This window comes from Cervus canadensis, chromosome 2 (genome assembly GCF_019320065.1).
Source record: "Cervus canadensis isolate Bull #8, Minnesota chromosome 2, ASM1932006v1, whole genome shotgun sequence".
NCBI classification, from domain to species: domain Eukaryota; kingdom Metazoa; phylum Chordata; class Mammalia; order Artiodactyla; family Cervidae; genus Cervus; species Cervus canadensis.
Window position 1 is genome coordinate 33,295,923 of NC_057387.1, and position 15,172 is coordinate 33,311,094.

Genomic DNA, 15,172 nt, shown 5'->3' on the forward strand with positions numbered 1-15,172 from the left:
AACGAAATGAGGGAAAAAAACCTGAACAAGTTAAATATGAAAGACATTTGAAATTTAAAGGGTTAGCTATTAAAATTTTTAAATTTTTGTTTCTTCACGTTTATAAATTTTTGAACCAGCTTACAGATACAGAATTTAAATGTATTTTTATAAAAAAAAACTATACCTTCATCATATTCATGATAAAAGCTATAAAGTAGGGTCTATTGATAAATTAATGGGGCAGTGGTAAAGCAAAAAGGTATAAAAAGTTCCTATGTTATATATCTTTCTGGATATGGTAAACTTGAGATAAGTAATTTAATATAAATCTTGAGGATAAAGAAATTGGGTTTTGAAGACCTAATACTTACCATGCAAACTGTTATCAATTTCAATATTTTCCGATACCATTGAATTGTTTGTGCTGTAGCTCAGACCAAGGGCCATTTGAAGGTCTGAGAGATTCAGTCTTGCTGTAAGCTCACCACTTCTATCTCCAACCTACAACCACAAGCATTTATTTATACATTTAGAGTAGTATTTAAAGTAAAGAATGGTGAAGATTAGTTGAAAATATTGTGAACCTAAAACTGGAAGAAAATATGGAGAAAAGAAAATAGTTATTTTAGAATTATAATACTATGAATGAAATGGTTTTTTCCATTAATACTATTTTAAAGAAGAAAGAAAAGGAAAGTTTCTAAACTATGGCAGTAAGACTGATGAATATATTCTATCAACTCTTCTCTAAATATTAGACAGATCTTAATCTCTGTGATCAATTAAATAATAATGTAGGTTATTCTGTGACATGTTAACTTGACATCACATGAATAAAATTTCCTTATAATATTGTATTTCCATACTGTAGTAACAGTATTAAACCAGCACTAGACATTATACTAGGCACTTTTATATACTTTATCTCTAATCCTTATAACAATTTGCAAAGCAGTTATTATTCCCATTTTACAGATGAAAGAAATGATGCTCAGAAAAGGTTTCCAAGCTCAAACAGCCAGCAAGTGGCAGAATTGTAACAGGAACCAGTCCTTGATTCTAAAAGTCATCTTCTTCCTTTCATACCATGTTACTCTTCCACATAGAGATGGGGGGACAGTGGAGATAGGTCAGTGATCCTCTCATTCCTCTATCCTACATCAAGGCCAGTGCAAACATACCTCTGATCTGTATCTTAAAATGCTTTCAGTTCTTATGCCTAGAGAACAATATATAATCAAATTTATTACTCGGCCATACAGCAGGATTCTAGAGAAATAATAGGGCTGCAGATCTGTGAATCACAGTAGCACAAATAACCATTTTTTAGTTTCATACCTCTCTTGAAATTTCCAAGTGTTTTTCAGCAAAATGCATCGCTTGGTCATGATTTCCTAGAGCTGTGTATGCATTTCCTAAGCTCCAACATGCTCTTCCTTCACCAATTCTACAAAATAATTCAAAGTTATCTGAAAGTAAGTTGGTGTGAAGAATAAAATTTATCATGTAGTAATTAAAGGTATAAAACAATGCTTTGAATTTATTTGGTCTTTCTTAGAAAGAACAAACTATCATAATACTAGAGATATATAGTTGGCCTGCTTCAGGTTCTGCATCTGGGGATTCAACCATGATTTGAGAAACTCCTGGATATGGAGGGCCAGTTGTACTACACCATTTTACACAAGAGACTTGAGTCTCCATGACTTTTGGTATCAACAGGGGTCCTGGAATCTTAACCACCATAGATATCAAGGGATAACTGTGTTAGAATATCCAGATAATACTGAACTCAGAGTCAAGTTTTAAAATGGAAAAGATCCTTTTTAAACATGTAGTTTACTATAAATAAAGTCTCAGGGATAGGTCTTGTAATTCAACTACCCCATTTTCTTTCTATGACAGCCTTACTGGGTAATCACTCACTACGAGGAAGACAGAACTCACTACCTCTTGAATTAGCATACTTCATTTTGAATAAGTATATAGAATTCTTCACACTGAAATAAAAATCTATCCTATTTAAAGCAAATGTCAGAAAGGAAAGTCCTGCACAAATATTCTGTTTTTTAATATAGTTTAAAAAAAATTAGCCATCAACATTTAAAAATCAGAATATTTTATATAAAACTCAGAATTCCTCCTTTCTTTTGAAGAGGTGGCTTTGGATCCTCATTCCTGGCCTGCGACACTTAGCTGGAGTGAAATAGCAGCTGTCCCCTTAACATGAGGAGTAATATCTAATTTCACCACAATTTCCACACTGGTCTAGTCAGGAGGACCTTTGCAGGCATGTGAGTTTGTGACCTATTTACTGATCTTGGTTCAAGATTATATGGAACCAGTCAAATCCTCTAATATGTGCTAATCCTTCAAAACATATGCTAGCATACAGAGAATGCTACTGAAACAGAGAAGATACCTTATAAAGGAATTAAAAGGAAAACAAAGCAAACCAAAAAAGAAACTTAGAGGAAAAATTCTAGGGATTCAACAATATATCTATATTTTATCATAACAACAATAAAAAGGTGTAGAACTTACCTATCATTAAGCTCTTGAGCAATTGTTAAGTGCTTCAGATGATAATCAATGGCCTTTTCATAGTCTTGAAGTAAAGTATATGTGTTTCCAAGACTGTAGCAAGACTGTGCTTCTATAGCTCTGTCTTTAAGCTGGCGAGCCAATAGTAGAGTCTTTCTGAAAAAACAAATTAATTCTTACATAAAGATCATTTTTATTATTGGCTATAGTAAACATAAAACTCACTTTCCCCCTGCCTTTAAAGTAAATCTACTTTAGGGCCTAATATCCCATACTTTTCCCACTACTTCTAGGTAAAATGAAAAGACATCCTTGAAACACAAAAAACAAATCCAGACTTTTAAGAATAAATATAAGAGTCCTATTAATTCCCCAGATAAAAGAATTGATGCATGAGATCAAGTGCCTCTAAAGATTAACAGTATTTTTAACATTTACAAAATCCTTTCCCTGTTGCCAAAGAATTGATGCTTTTGAAGAAGACTCTTCAGAGTCCCTTGGACTGCAAGGAAATCCAACCAGTCCATCCTAAAAGAAATCAGTTCTGAATATTCATTGGAAGGACTGGTGTTGAAGCTGAAACTCCAATACTTTGGCCACCTGATGTGAAGAGCTGACTCAACTGAGAAGACCCTGATGCTGGGAAAGACTGAAGGCCCGAGTAGAAGGGGACAACAGAGGATGAGACAGTTGGATGGCATCACTGACTTAATTGGACATGAGTTTGAGTAAACTCCGGGCGTTGGTGATGGACAAGGAGGCCTGGCATGCTGCAGTCCATGGGGTCACAGAGAGTTGGACACAACTGAGTGACTGAACTGAACTTCCCTGTTGCAATGCAATAACATTAAGTCAGTTTGTCTACATACATCATACTGTTGCCTTTCCATTTTGTCAAAACTGAAAATACTTAATGTAAATTGCTTTGTATAGGCCATAAGTCACCAGTTCATGAAAAATATTAAATGCCACATTTAAATATTAACCAAACTCTACCTTGTGGAATCACCAATGAGAAGCCACAGCAGTAGTTAAGAGCATGGGCCCTAGAGCCAGGCTGACTGGGTTCAGATCCCAGCTTTGTGAGTTAGTACATCTGTAACTGGGACAAGTCACTCAGCCTCTCTATGCACTAGTTTCCTCATATGTAAAAAATAGGTTTTGTTAGGATTAAATGAATTAGTATATATAATGTGCTTAGCATAGCATCTTGCTCCCAGTAGAAGCTAATAAATGTTAGTGTTTTGTTATTATTATCATCAGTGCTTCAATCTACAGATGCTTTTGGATCCAGTAATATAAATGACTCTTTCCTATAATTTCTGCCAAACAGTATAAATACTGCATGTCATTATAACTATATGAAAAATAAGTATATGATAATTGATAGTTTTATTAAGCAAACAAATCTGAAATTATATATTTGATAATGATACTTTCAAATTTGTCACCCAGCGAGGCTACACACTTACTCTAACATTGCCTGTCCTCGCCAACATTTTTGGAAGACTTTTGGAATTGTCTTCTGACCCTGTGGCACAGTCCTTTCTGGCATACTGTTATCCTTTGAGAATACAGTTAATTTGAAAATGGTTAGAAGTCTTTCTATAACCAAACTCTGTTACTAAAGTAAGTTTACCAACTACAGTTTCTATCCTTTCTATTATAGACCTGTAATATTAAGATAGTTTTTCCAGTGTGGCTCTGAAAACAATTCCAAAGAAGAATTCCAAAAATATTTTTAGCCAATATTTTTGTAATATGTATAAAGTTCTGAGTTCTCCTTGCCTGTGGGTGTGTGGGGCAGGAGTAAGTTTCATTACTTTATACTCATGATTCTTTAGTCAAACAGCCACCATCTCTACTTTATTACAGAACTTTCCAGTATTTAATACAAATACATCATTTGTTAAGACTTTTCTATGTCTTTTGGATTTAAAATATAAGAAATGTTTATATTTAAAGTCAAAATATATACTCCTTGTATAGTGATGTATTTTATTTAGAAGGTTATTTCATATCTAACTAGTCAACCAACAAATACCAACCATTAGTTGAAGTTTAAATGGGATGGCATTCTAGTTTTTAACATGAACCTAAAGCAATTTCACCTTTTTTTTAGATGATAAACTTTCCAGACCTCTCTCACACTAGATTCTTCAACAAAATATAAATCAGTCACTGTGTCTGTGGTTCCGTCATAATGGCTTCTGCCTAAGGCCTGTATGGACCTTCAATTCCCACTAATTAGAGAAAACTCCAAACAATCTCGAAAGCAAAGATCAGGCAAAATGAAGCAGCCTAAACTTTGCTATCATGTATGTTTTAAGCCTACCAATAGCTTAAAAAGACTCTGTCTCAGAAGATGCTGGGAGTGCTACTCAAGTGAACAGGGCCTCAGCTTATAGAGAGAACCAAAGATAGGCAGAGAGGGTAGGAGAACTACTCGATAAGATGGTAGGATGAGCTGGGGGGAATTCAGCAATTGCTGGAGGAAACTAGGGCATCTGTTTATTACCAGGCTTTCATGTAGCCTCTCTGCAAACCCATAATTGGTGGTGGGGGAGCATGTAAATATATACACCATACATGCTGAACCAGTGTAAAAGTTTAAATGTTTAGAATGTCATTGAAAACAGTTTTAAAGATAAAAATTAATAAAAATATAAACGGGCTATGCTGCTGCTACTAACTGTTAACAATAACACATATCGAGCACTGTGTGCCAAGTACTGTGCTAAATGAGTGCTTAATATATTCTTTCATTCAGTCCTCATAACAATCCCCAAAGCAAAGTACTGACATCTCTGATTACAGATGAGAAGCCTCAGACTTAGAGAGCCAAAAGTCCTGCCGCTTAAATGCACCAAAAAAGCTATAAACCCAAAGCCTATGATTTACTGGACTGTATAACTAACCATTTTACATTTATCTACAGAAATATTAGACTAACTTGTAGTATTCAGAGGCAGTTTCAAATTCACCAAGAAATATATACGCATTTCCAAGGTTGCTGTACGCTCTTCTTTCAGCTGCTTTATCTCCAAATTCTTTTGCAATAAGGAGACGCTGAAACAGAAAGTTTTAATTAGATAAAACTAAAAAAAATCTGAAAGCTGTTCAAAACACTGATGAAGAAAAGGATCTGGCTCCAAAGCCTTACTGTACCTGCTCATGAGCTATAACTGCATCCCTGAAGTTGCCAAGGAGGTAATGCGTGTTTCCAAGATTTCCAAAGGCCCGTCCTTGGGCTGCTCGGTCACCCAAAGCAGTCACTAGTGATAGGTTTTCCCTAAGTGATAACAAAGAGGTTTTTTTTAAAAAACAAACAAACAAGGCTGAAAAAACCATTTATTGATTTTTATTTACAAATCAAATTCTTTTTATTTATTTATTTTTAATGGACGGGAGTAGTCTGAATTGGGTTAGGAGGCCCCCACGCGGGGTACCTCCCCTCAGCCACTGAACTCACTTCGCTGGCCGTGACTCTGTTCCAAGCTCCGGCTAAGGAGGCGTCCGCCAGGCCCCTCTGCAAGGGCGGGGTCCATGGCATCTCCTGCCCAGTCTGCGCTCGCGGAGCCCTGTTCTATGGGAACTCACCTCCCCGAAGCTCAGGGAAGGCCCTGTTAGGGCTGCTCTATGGCCCTAGTCTCAGACCTTCTCAAGGGACATGGGATTGAGTGACTAAGCGCACTCAGCTCCTAGCCCCACTAATGAGCTTCCCTACAAATCGAATTCTTTATAGGAAAAAAAATGTAAATAAGCTTACAGCCATAATGCGCCACGTTTTAATGATATGTCTGTGCTGGAGGATGGTTACAGGAAATAACTGGGAACATTTTACTCAACCATTTAGGTAGGTTTCTTCTCAGAGTCCAGGACACAGTAATCTTAGAACCTATACAGCTAAGAAGTTCTATGAAAGTCTGTTGATAAAAGACTCCGAATAACCTAAGACTCACTGTTGATATTTCTTATTTGTGCCACTAGGTGGCACTGGTCTGCAGTTTAAATGAAAGTTTTCCTGGGGAGGGAGGAGATTACTACTAATAGAACACTGTAACATTTTAGCAGCAACTTCATGGTCTATTTTACTTACTAGTCTATGATTTTAAAATGTCTGCCAAACTTAAAAACTTTACTACTGTCTGAGGTGGACCACATGACTGCATCAGGGCTACTCACTCATAATAATCCACAGCTGCCTGCAGAGCATTTCTTACTTCTTCTGGAAATTCTCCTACATCCTGAGGACCAGGGCAGCCAAAACTTTTCCCTTTGGCATGATACACATTTCCAAGATTGTAAAGTGCTCTTGCTTCTCCCACCTAGATGAAAATATCAGCAGTTTATATTTTGAAATCAGAGGCCAGTATTGCAATGCTTATCACATATACTTATTTGTAACATCCTTGATATTATGGTCAAGAGAAAAAAATGTTTACATCAGCCATCCATACAGAACCACAAAACATATGACCATGTATGAAAGAAGGACCTTTTACTATCTCTTTTTCTCATCTATTAAAATTTCTTTTTGTTTTTCTTCTCTCATTTTTCTGTACTTTCTTTTTGGTATTAACTTTTAGATAAACTATAGAATAATTAAATAGGATTAAAACACAAAGCAATTTCAAATGAAAACATTTGGTCTACTATCTAATGTTTCCTCATTACCTTGTCATTAAGCTCTCTGGAAATATCCAGGTGTCGCTGACAACAAACTATAGCTTCATCAAAATTCCCAAGAACTTTCAAAGTATTTCCCAGATTACCACTAGCTTTAGCTTCCCCCAACTGGTCTCCAATAGTCCTAGGGTTAAAAAAAAGGAAAAAGAAAACAGTGTGTTAAAATATAAAGCAGCCAGAATACAGTTTTCCCTAGAGAACAGTTGACATGCTTAAGGTAAAAAAGACTCATTATTCTTGAAACCTACTTTAAATAAAAATTTTAAACTTACACTTCTGTATTTAAATATAATTTTCATTCACTTAATTAAACTCTAACATCATTTCACCACTATTCATTTACTTAATTAAATTGTGTTCAGCCTAAAGATTAGTTTTACAATGCAATGCTAATGAATTAAAACTCATTAAACGTACTATTAATTTTTTTAATTGAATGAAAATGCTTTTTAAAGTGACAATTTAGGGAGAAAGTATGAAAAAGCTTAAATTAATTACCTTGCAAGAGTTAAATCATGATGATGGTATTCTAGTGCTTTGGCATAATCATGCAAATAGAAATAAGCATTGCCCAGCTGGCTGTAAATAGCGCTAAGAGTTTTTAAGTCTTCAGTTCCAACTTGAACTGCAGCTTCAAAGAATGACACACCAGCACGGCAGTCTCCAGATTTACACAGACGCTCCCCTTCCAAGGCCAGTTCAAGGCAAGAGGCTTCCATTCTATAAAATTATATAGGACAGACATTTACAACATTACATTACAACTGTATCAGTGTCTTTAACTTCCAGCAATATAATTTCAAGGTGGACTGTGGCAATTCTTGCTTACAACAGCTGCCTCTACAACTGAAGTATATACACACTATTGATAACACAGTAAACTTTGCCTATTCAAATGTCTCTCAACCACAAAGGTCTTTTTCTTTTTGACAGGAAGTAGGATTTACTGGTGGGCGTGAGTGAGGAGGGGGCAGCACCAGGGCTCTCATGAGTGCCGGGCCCGCCATTTGGTCAGAGAGCGACGTCAGGGATGCACTTGACCTCACAGCCATCTGCGATAAGCCACTCTCCTGCCACCATGCTTTCAAACTCATCTACATTAAACTTAGTCAGTCCCCACTTCTCGGAGAGATGGATCTTCTGGTGGCCAGAGAACTTGAATTTGGCCCTGCAGAGAGCCTCAATCACATGTTCCTTGTTCTGTAGCTTGGTGCAGATGGACATTATGACTTGGCCAACATGGACTGCAGCCCCATGTGCCCTGGGGCTTTCCAAAGGCACCACACATCCCTGTCTGGAGCCAAGACTGGGGACAGCGTGCCAGTCATGAGTGTCCACTGGAAAGGGGTGTCTCCAAGGTCCCTTAGGACAACCTGGAGAGCAACGGGCTGCATGTACTACTGAGGAGGGTGCTGTGGCAGCCACTGCACACTGGGCCCCGTGGGGAAAACACAGGTCTTTTTTATAGGATAGCCAAACATCTCTATGTGGAGCTGATGAAATACAATTCACATTTTATGGCAAGAGGAGGAAGAGTTAAATAAAATTTTTCTTCTGCTCAATTGGCTTCCTTCCTCCCCTTTTGTATGTGTTGCACATCTGCATTAATCAGACCTCCTTAGGAGATAACATTCCTTCTCAATCTCATCAGATGTCACAATGACCCCTTAGGAGGTCTTGTAATGGGCCACGGTGATCCATGACTCATATCTTGCTTTGCACAGGTAGATGTGGATTGTGAAACATGTCAGTAATATGTCATCTAATGTACAGTGCTTGAACCTCAAAGCGGCAGAACAATTCTCTGAGCTTTCTGAGAGGTGTTCCCCGGTTATAATCCTCAATTTGGCTTGAATAAAATATTTCATTTCTTTCTTAGATCCATTACTTTTTTTTTTGTCAACAGAGCTCATTCTAATTGGCTCATCCAGAGCAACCTGTTTTACCAATGAGAGAATCTACAATAGTGTTTCCTAAACTGTTCTGAGGTATGGCAGACTACCGGACTTTCTGGGAGTTTGGGGAGACAAGGCATGCCTGTGGGAGGAGAAGTCCTGTAGTAATACTCTTCTCTACCCAGGGTGCGGGTGATCTACTCAGCCCCTCCAACCACACATCCCCACATCACACTCAGGTGAACTCTCACATGTATGCAGGCACACGTGCGCGTGCAAGTGAGCCTGCACGTATGCGCGCGCACGCACACACACACACACACACTCTCCTTCCTTGTCTTACCACCACAAGATCACCTATACTGTAGAAAAATAGAAGAGCAAAATATCTTCAGGTACGAGGTACATTTCCATGAAAGAAGTGTTAAGAAACCTTATGTTAGAAAGCAATGATTTAAAGATTTGCAGAAATTCTAATTCTCAAAGTCTGTCACTAAATTTTAAAAGCCAGAAGAATTAAGTTACTATAAATATATCTAAGAGAAAAAACACCAACACTTCCAATTCTAATCCTACACTTTAGTAGGTGCTCTTCATCAAAATTGCCATGGTGGTTCTTCAACATTTTCATGATTTCTGCCATGTCTATGTACGACACAATCATTCACTTAAATGTATTTCTGTATTTGGCAAATTCCTTTCAATTGGCATGTGCCATTAACTGGCTTCCCTGGTGGCTCAGATGGTAAAGAATCCACCTGCAATGTGGGAGACCTGGGTTCAATCCCTGGGTTGGGAAGATCCCCTGGAGGAGGGCATGGCAACCCACTCCAGTATTCTTGCCTGGAGAATCCACATGGACAGAGGGGCCTGGTGGGTTGCAGTCCATGGGGTTGCAAAGAGTCGGACTTTACTCAGTGACTAAGCACAGCACATTAAAAAAAAAAAAAAATCTAGCTTCATCCAAAGCAGTATCCATGAAATTGAGTTTGATGTGATACTCACTTTTCTAATGCACATCAAAACAAATATGTAACTATTAAGACAGGGTGCTCAGGGCTGGTGCACTGGGATGACCCTGAGGGATGGGATGGGGAGGGATGTGGGAGGGAGGTTCAGGATGGGGAACACATGTACACCATGGCTGATTCATGTGAATGTATGGCAAAAACCACCACAATATTGTAAAGTAATTAGCCTCCAATTAAAAAAAAAAGTTAGTAAAATAAACTTAGGTACTACCAGTGGTATAACACCACCCGTTGGAAGACTCTGATTTAGCTCATCAAGCATTTTAATTTTTAGAGTAGCACTAAATTACTTCTTACTAGAATTGTCTTTGAGCAACTCTACATGAGTGGTGGTTCCTGATCCCGGCTGCACAATAGTAGAGCTCACATGGAGCACTTTTTAAAACAACTTTGGGTCCCACACTCCCCTGGGCATGAGGCATGCCCTCAGAATTGTTTAATAGCTCCCAGGTAATTCCAATGTACAAGCCAGGGTTGAGAATCACTCCTTTAACAGGAAATGTGAATTAAACCACCACTCACCCTAAACTCATTGAAATATGATTACACTGTGTATTTTTTGTAGTAGGTCAATTAATACATTTCTTCAGGTGCTGTCTTTTAGCCTATAAAACTTCAAGGATCCTTAGAGTCATAAATTAAAATGGGGTTGTAAAAGTGGAAAATAAATCAGATGAAGCTAGATGAAAAATCCAGATTAACAGAGCCAATTACAAAGATTCAAAGCAGAATTCTCGCTCAGAAGTAGTCATCTCTGAGTGGTAATTTTGAAGTTTTATATCCAGGTGTCTTTTTTAAAATAATTTAGGCAAAGGCTAAACTGCTTGTTCATGGTTAGACTAATGACTTCACCTTCACTTTATAAAACAAGGTAAAATAATGCAAGTTTAACCTCTTTTTAACATTTTGCTTTAACATTAGACTAGGGACGGGTGGGGAAAGCTAAAGCACATAGAAAAATAAATTAGTTTACTGGAAATCTTAAATTGCTGTTTTATATTTCTTTATAGGTCACTTCAAATTAATAAAACCTATTTTTGTCTTCCACAAATGAAAACTTCCCTTTATTTTTGAATATGAAAGAGTTCATAAAAGAAAAAAGATTACTTTTGTTTAAAGACCTCTTAGGAGGTTACTGGTATATCGAATGTGTGAAGAGAAGAGTCAGCAAAAGATTAATATATAAAAACGTGGTTTTATCAAAGGGTTCTTTTGCCAGATGAGGTACTTGAGCTAGTTATTTTTATTTGTCTAAATACTGAAACCACTGAACTTCTAAGAATTATCATGGGGGAAAAACTGGAAAAGACATTTTTACACATAAAATACATTACTGTTTCTATTAACAAATTTTAAGCATAATACTAATTATGGAAAAAATTATATGTTGAGCAATTTCACCACTAGGAGTTTATCTTAAAGCTACATCAACACAAATTTAAAAGGATGGTCACAGAAGTGAAAAACCACTAACAGTTTAAACGCCCATCAACAGAGTATTGGTTTAAAAAATTACATGCCACCATAGGATAGAATACTAGTGATGGCACATGGCTTCACCAAGAGAGAGATAGAGAAACTGTCGTCACCTGCGGAACCATCAATCCAGGATGATTAGGTTGCTGGCCAGGAAATTAATAAAAGACAAGGCTATTGAGACAAATTTATTTTTAAAGCAGGACAAAAAAAATTAACATAAAAATTTCTCTGCCATTTGAGCCACTACCTTCTGCATAAGACATTAACTGGATCCCCTCAGAAGACACAGGAATGCCTACTTGCCCCCCCACCCCCCGAAAAGGCAATTACTCCTGGAGCTAGCACGTAACTCCTTAAGAGAAAACACTTTTCTCCATCCTGTAAGGGGTCACTCTCACCTTGCTGGATGATGTGAACTGTCAACATGCTGCTTTGACGTAAAACTCTCCTTGTCTCAAAAACTTGTATTACTGTGCCTTGACTTCTCAGGCAAGCTTCTCAGGAAAGCTTTCTGAAAGACTGTCTCCAGGGTTATAATCCTCCAGTTGGCACAATAATTTCCCTTTCCTTCTAAGACTGACTAATGATTAACTTTTTTGTCAGAACTATTCATATATAGGATGTGTAAAAACTGGAAGTTAATAACAGTATGTCCATATAAAACAGAGAAGCATCTTCTTCAAATAAATATCTTCACCACAAATATTTGATGTTCTGAACTTAAATTTACACATTATAATGGAACCATCAATCCAAATGCTGTTGCATCTCACAGAACTTAACTATAAGGCTGAATGGTATCCTAAGAATTACAAATCTTTTAAAAGGTATTTTACATAATTCTCATTGGAAACAGTGATAGCTACCCCGAACCCTGCTGGCTACACTGTCCTTAAAGGTAAGACTGCCCTACAGGACAATCTACCTTAGAAAATCATTTCAGTAACAAATGCTCAAAATAAAGCTCACACTCTCTAGCTTATGAGTTTATTTTGCAATATAGTATAGTTCTGATATATTTTATTGGAAAAAAAGTCAAAGTTCTGGCAAAATCTCCAACACCTCAAATATAGCTAATTGCAAAATAGCGAAGGAAGGCTGGTTTATAAATTTTTTAGAAGATCATTAAATAGTAACAGAGAAAGTAATTTCATATCCTCTCTGTCTCTATGAGAGAATAGAATTACTTCATCTGTTTACCAGTTGGGTTGAAAACAAAGAACATACAAAGATTAGAAGACAAGCCAGGAAAATATCTGTCCATTAAAATATATCTCACATATAAAGTTTTCTTTTCATTCTTCCTAATGGTCCACTGAATTATGTAATAAAAAAAAGGATATTTCCAGTAAGTATAAAGACAGCACTACTATCTTTGACTGAAATGTTTACATTTTTGTCAACAGATTGAACATTACAGCTTTAAATCTTCATCTTCTGCACAATCTCACATCATTTCAATTTATTTTAACTTTTATATTTTATTATTTTTTACTCTTCTCCTACAACTTGATTTTTTTCTTCACTTCCTTCTTTTTGGTTTCTTGTGTTTACAGTATATCAACGAAAGCAAAAGAGGATTAAAATCTTGATGCTACATTAAAAAAAAATTAATAACCAGTTCTGTCCAAATCTGACTTCCCTTCAAAGGCTTATATACTAATTAAGAATAAACGATGGGATTCAGGACTTAAGATCAAAGCAAGAGTGCCCTGAACCTTCCCCACTGTGCTGTCTCCTGTGGTTGTCGACTGCTCGCTGTAACCCCTAGAGTTCCACCTTCTCTGTGTTTTAATTGGGCATAGATCCTTTTATTACCAATCCTAGCCGCCATAAACAATTTTCATCTATCCAGTCTACCACATATGTCTAGTTATTCTAGTTTACTTTGTCAAAGGGAAAGTGCAAAACTATCTTGCATTAAATTTAAATTCTGATTGGTAACTTGGTTTTAAAAGTGATTATTCTACATTATAATAAATTTCATCCTCAAAATGATGCTGTGAGATGGGTATTATTATAGAAGGGGAAAATGAGGCTCAGTGACCTGCTTAAGATAATACAATGGCAAAGCTGAGATGTGAAATCCTGTCTTTGTCTCCAAATCCAGTGTTCTTTCCACCACTCCACATTACCTCAAACTATTCAGAAAGAATATTATTAATAATTATATCTAGCAAAATTGAAAAATTCAATACTAAAATTACATTCCTTCACAACTTATGTGCAATAGCCTAATCTTTATATTAAAGTATTGAAATGTTTTTCTTCATAGTAACAAGTATAAACAAGGAAATTTGTTTACTTATATATTTTTTTACTTATATAATTTACCTATAAATTATATAAGCAAACAAAGTATAATTATATAAGTAAATAGAAATATTTAATTATATTTCTTTGTTATACTTAAACAAGTATATATAACAAGCTAAACAAAGAAATACAAAACTAGAGAAATTAATATAATGAACCTGATATATCTACCTTTCTACATCAACAATTACCAATATATGATACATTATCAATATATATTTCATCTTTACTTCCACCCTCACTCTACAACTTTTGAAGTAGATTGTAGAAAACACAGAATTTCATTTGTAAGTATTTCGGTATGTAACTCTGAAAGATACGGAGTCATTTTCAAAAAATACAATCACAGTACTATTACCAATCCTAAAAGCTTTAATGACAGTTATTTAAAATCAGTTGCACACTTCTTAAAAGTTTAGAAACAAATCCCATTTTACTGTCAGTCTCCATTTCTCTCTACCTTCATAAATAAGTTGCAAAATATTTCATAAAGCATTCTGATATCTCCTAGGAGGTTTCTTAGTATCTGAAGAATTATTCCATGTCAAAATTTACAAACACATTGTGCCACAGAAACTCCTCCAGGGATAGATGAGGACCTCGATGAAAGAACCAGATGGATAAAACATTACATGCTAAGTGTTTACCAGAATAGAAAAATAACCTATACAAGGACATGACGCCTAAAAAAAGGGATCCAAACTATTACCTGCAATTACATACTAATCCAGTCAGTATACAGAATGCTAATTGTACAGGACTGACAAAACCAGAGATTTGTTTGGTGTAGTCTTACTAAAAATAGTTAAGTTTTACATTTCTTTTATAGGTGAAGTCCTATATCAATATATAACCATGTTTGACCTATGCTATATCATGAAAAATGATAAATCTAAGATCTTCCTATAGGCACAGGTATAATCCACTCCTCATCAATTGTTGTTACAATATTAAACACATGGAAATATATACACTACCATATGTAAAACAGATAGCCAATGGGAATTTGCTGAATGACTTAGGGAACTCAAACCAGGCCTCTGTAACAACCTAGAGGGGTGGGATGTGGTAGGAGGTGGGAGGGAAGTTCAAGAGGAAGGGGACATAGGTACATCTATGGTTGACTCATGTTGATGTATGGCAGAAACCACCACAATATTGTAAAGCAATTATCCTTCAATTAAAAATAACTTTTTTAAAAAAAGAAGCCATTCTTGAAAATATTTAGCAAAATAT

The 15,172-nt window shown here is 36.1% G+C and overlaps 1 protein-coding gene and 1 non-coding gene across 3 annotated transcripts in view; both read right to left on the reverse strand.

Annotated features, from left to right (window-relative positions):
- The window catches only part of GPSM2 (G protein signaling modulator 2), a 69,762-nt gene that overhangs the window by 17,578 nt on the left and 37,012 nt on the right, over positions 1-15,172 (reverse strand). For both annotated transcript variants that reach the window (XM_043460462.1, XM_043460461.1), the window contains 8 exons: positions 7,714-7,935; positions 7,204-7,339; positions 6,712-6,854; positions 5,695-5,818; positions 5,480-5,595; positions 2,527-2,682; positions 1,321-1,429; positions 354-483 (listed from right to left, as the gene is read on the reverse strand). In XM_043460462.1, coding sequence (XP_043316397.1) covers positions 354-483; positions 1,321-1,429; positions 2,527-2,682; positions 5,480-5,595; positions 5,695-5,818; positions 6,712-6,854; positions 7,204-7,339; positions 7,714-7,934 — 1,135 coding nt within the window. In that variant the 5' untranslated portion in view covers position 7,935. The remainder of the gene's footprint in view (positions 1-353; positions 484-1,320; positions 1,430-2,526; positions 2,683-5,479; positions 5,596-5,694; positions 5,819-6,711; positions 6,855-7,203; positions 7,340-7,713; positions 7,936-15,172) is intronic.
- On the reverse strand, positions 8,561-8,691 carry LOC122437504. Its single transcript, XR_006268316.1, has one exon. It is a non-coding gene; the product is annotated as a small nucleolar RNA SNORA70 (small nucleolar RNA).